At 37.5% G+C, this 4,468-nt stretch overlaps 1 protein-coding gene across 2 annotated transcripts in view; it reads right to left on the reverse strand.

The window, feature by feature from the left end:
• Window positions 1-420: 420 nt before the first annotated feature.
• mbip (MAP3K12 binding inhibitory protein 1) overlaps window positions 421-4,468 on the reverse strand; it is an 11,436-nt gene continuing 7,388 nt past the window's right edge. For both annotated transcript variants that reach the window (XM_053510609.1, XM_053510610.1), the window contains exons 8-9: window positions 983-1,021; window positions 421-910 (exon numbers count right to left, since the gene is read on the reverse strand). In XM_053510609.1, the coding sequence (XP_053366584.1) occupies window positions 803-910; window positions 983-1,021 (147 nt within the window). In that variant the 3' untranslated portion in view covers window positions 421-802. The remainder of the gene's footprint in view (window positions 911-982; window positions 1,022-4,468) is intronic.

A 4,468-nucleotide genomic window follows, 5' to 3' on the forward strand; every position in this document is an offset into this window, starting at 1 on the left:
TTCATTTACGAATGAAAATTGTGTACGTCTGGACAACAGCCATATGCTAAAGGAAAGCTTGGTTTTGAGAACTGAATGAGTTCAAAGTAAATATTCCTTTTTCTTTATTAACTTCTACAGATTAATCTTTAGGATTCTACAGTCAGACAAGAGTGTTTGGCGCTTCATATGTTCTCTCAGTGACCATGTGGGTTCCCCCCCCCAAAAAAAAAAAAGGAAAAAAAAAATGGCCCAGCAGCTGGGGTGGATATGCTAGTGTTACTTGTTCCTAGGTGTCTGTCTGTGTCTCTGTCTGTGTGTGTGTGTGTCTGTCTGTCTGTCTGTGTGTGTGCCTGTCTGTCTGTGTGTGTGCCTGTCTGTCTGTGTGTGTGCCTGTCTGTCTGTGTGTGTGCCTGTCTGTCTGTGTGTGTGCCTGTCTGTCTGTGTGTGTGCCTGTCTGTGTGTGTGCCTGTCTGTGTGTGCACACCATGCCTCTTACTCCAGGTTTAAAAAAAAATTTAATGAATGAATAAATACTTTTCTTAGAAATGGATTCAATGGACCAAAGCTAGCAGTGACAAATCACAGTTGTCAAATAACAGCCTCAGAAATGAAGGTGTGTGCTAGATATTCAAATACTTAAGAATTTTGCAGACAAAAATATATTTACAAAAATAAAAAATTACAGCATGTACAGTTCCCTAATAAATCACAAAAACATGAATAGTAACGAAAACGGTTAATTTTCAATTTGTGATATCAAGTGTACAAAAACAGGACAACTCTTCAGGGTGGAGGTATAGTGTGTAACAACGATGCTTTGTCAGAATGGAAACTCCCTCACATCTCTGGACTGGAAGTCGCTCGCTCTCTTCAGTAAAGCAGTTCTAACCGCACTGATCTTTCCATCTAACTCGGACAGGCTGTAGTTCTGCAATAATAAGGCAGCTTATTAGTCTGCATGCATAATAAACACTTAATAAACATTATAATGCGATTTTACCTGAGCAACTGAGACTTTTGGACGTTTGTGAGAGTAACTCTGAAAAGAGATTAGAAAGAACAGATTAGGATATAGTGAGGGAAACAAAACCCAAAAAATAATTTTCTTTGGTCTCTCTAAATATCTGGAAGAAGGAAGCTGTGTTGTTATAGCAGTTGTTTAAGATCATTACCTGTTGTGCTTGGTTTATACTTCTGGGTTAAAATCTGTGTGCATCTTTGTGTTGCGATGCAGATGTGTAAACATTTCATGTTCTATTAAACAAAAAACTCTTATCCTGAATAGACAGCATAAATAAGCACGAGCAGATTTTTTCCCATGCATTTCATTTTGGCTTCATATACACACAGTAATATGATTGTTTTACTGTGTTAAAAAAATATTTATAGACAATTTCATTCATCATATAGGATCCGCACTTCAAGTGGACACCCAGAAAACAAGTAGCTTGGATAATGTAAACCTCAGCACCTAAATAAAAACAAAAAGCAATACAGAGCAACTTACATTTGTATTTTATTATACATGTGAACAGCTGAGGGGTAAGAGCCTTGCTCAAGGGCCCAACGAGGCAGTTGTTGGATTCTGTGCTGTAAACTCTATTGTTGTTCACATGACAGTGCCCTATTAAACATGCTAACATTATATATATATAAATATGATATATAATTTACACTTACTGATTACTTACGACATACTTACAACAGTTTAAAGAGGACCTGTTATGCGAAATGTACTTTTAGTCATTTTTAGATATTAAGATAAATCTCCAGTGTTCATAATCAAACAAAAAACATTCAGTGTTCACTAGGGTGAAGAAGTATATATCTTTAGTGTACCATCATTAATTCATTTGAGCGAGTCAGTATTCTAAATATACTTAAACTTTAAATTATATATTAAATTTTAAACATGCCTTGATAGGGCAAAATCTTTTATTTAACATTATAGGTTTTGTGTCCTCTAAGGATGAAATTTCAACTTCACAATACAATACAATTAAAAGCTCAGAGACAACAATCTATGACTGCAGAATCCATTGGCTTTATTTCTTTTTTTCTCTTTCTAGAGTCAGATCAGCTGGTTTTGTGGCACGTTATGCTGTGGCAATGAGAGCACAGGGTTGCTGTGTTTAGAGAACGCATGTGTAAGTGCATGCAAAAAAAATATATCACGCCATATATTAGATAGATGTTTGTGCTTTTAACTTTTTAAAATTGTATACATATGTGAAAACTTTAAAAAAATGTTATGTTTCCGGTTTCCACAAGACTTTCTTTACCTTTAATGGAAAAAAATCAAGGTGTTGTTGGTGTAACGGAGACAATTACATACTTCAAGACCACCAATAGTTTTGTATTGAGATATATCGAATTTCCCTTTCCTAGTGCTTTTATGTTTTTTGTGCATTGCAGAAGCAGTCATTCTTGATTTTAACCAAACATTTCTGACAATGCTAGAAGTGAATTGTTTAAATAACCTGCCGATGAACGTCACATTACTTGTTCCAAGCCCGCCAATCTTGACTTATCAGAGAATGTTGTCTTAAACATGAAAACCAAGCCAAAACCTGTACAGTGCAAACCTGCTCAACAAATATCCCAACGATTTTCCACTATGTACGTACATTTGCTTAAAAGATGAGAAAAAAAATTAGACAGCATTAATGTGACATGGCATGAACTTCATATACCATTAAACATTTTGCATTACAGTGAAGCAAACCACAAAACTCCCATTACTGCCAATTGACTTATCAGCATTAACTCAGCCACTCGTTTGCACAGCACTGATTAGCATGATGGAGAAGAGGCCATCTACATCCACACTCCCCCAGAACCCCTCCTCATCTACTGTGTCCATGTCCTCTTATCACCCACTAGCAACTTGGATTATTTCAATCACTTTTCAGCATGGACATAAACACATTTGGGAACAAGAGCAAATCTGATTGGCTCCCACATCGATGGCTCAATTAATTCATTGTTTTTGCTAAACTGAAGTAGCACAATGTGAAAAGTTTAACATATTGTACAGTGTACTCGATGCCCTGCTTTCTAGGCACTACACACTCTCTCTCCAGCTCATTCTCTCTCTTTTGCACAGACACACACACATATAGAGAAAGACCCACACACACGGCCGCGCGCACACGTGCACACACGTACACAGAGTAAAGGACATGGAAATCAGCCAGCTCTCAGTGCAGCGGAGAACTAAGAGAAATAGAATGGAACAAGAGCCCTTACTCAGCTAACTTTGATAGGCTACAATCTGACATGGGTAAATTCTGAAGAGGAAGAAAAAATATCACACATATCAGATTTTAATGGCTTTGAAGAACTCTCTGATTGACCGTCATAAGTTGAAAAGGGGGGGGGGGGGGTTGGGGGATACCACATAAGCCAAAAGTCTGTAGAACAGTTAGGAGAAAGTACTATTCAGCAGACAAAAGTGCCCATGTAGTCGATAAGCCCCTGGCATCAAAATAGCTCTTGCAGGTACTGTATTGGACAGTGAGCAAGTCTAAAAAAGGTTGGCCACACTGTCCTATGAGTGCTTTCTGGTGTGAACATTTTACATCAGGTAATTTCTAACTGCGGGGCATGCAACTGGATGCCCCACTTGTGATGTGCACGAAAGAAGAGCAACGTGTATTGATTTTTGTGTGAATTTATATACTTTTTTTTTATGCCGAAACAACTAATTGAAAAACAAACCATAGCGTTTGGGTATCTGCTAACAAAATTTGGACTAATAGTCAAAGAAAAGTGAAAGTTGAAAAAAGGTGAAACAGAATCATTACTTTTGTCGAACAATAACAGCCTAAGTAAAATAACGTCCTCAATTTCAGACGATGTTCAAAAGTCAACTGTCAAAAGTCAACGATGTTCAAAAGTCAAGCTGGAAAACTGATGCTTACAGTTTTCTGGGATCCTCAAAGGGCCAGTATTGGAACATTATCAGAGGAAACCAACAATACTCACTACAGTGAGATGTTTCTTGAAGAGCTAAAGCCTAAACTTCATATTAAATGCAGAGGACTGCTGTCCATGAGTGTTGTGATTTTGCACACACACGGTCGACACTCTGCAAAACTTTGTTTTGAGGCGTTAAAGCATCCTCCCTATAGTCCTGATCTTGCTCCTTCGGACTTTCACTTGTTTGGTCGCCTGAAAGCAGCCCTATGAGGATGAAGTTTCACATCTGATAAAGAAGTAAAGATAGCAGTGGATTTGTGGCTTGCAGATCCGGCGAAAACATTTTTAATTAGGGAATACGCAAGCTTGTTGACATAGGGACAAAGGGTATTGAAAAGCAGGAAAATTACACTTTCATTCTCAAGAAGAATTTTCCATTTTCTAAAAGTTAATTAAAATAAATTCTACAGCCAGAGTGCAGATAATTTTGACTCGTCCTTGAATATTTAAATTGTTAAAGGGTTATCCTGAACCAAAAGCGATACTACAAATCTTGCGGAAGACA

This window comes from Clarias gariepinus, chromosome 13, assembly GCF_024256425.1.
Source record: "Clarias gariepinus isolate MV-2021 ecotype Netherlands chromosome 13, CGAR_prim_01v2, whole genome shotgun sequence".
NCBI lineage: Eukaryota > Metazoa > Chordata > Actinopteri > Siluriformes > Clariidae > Clarias > Clarias gariepinus.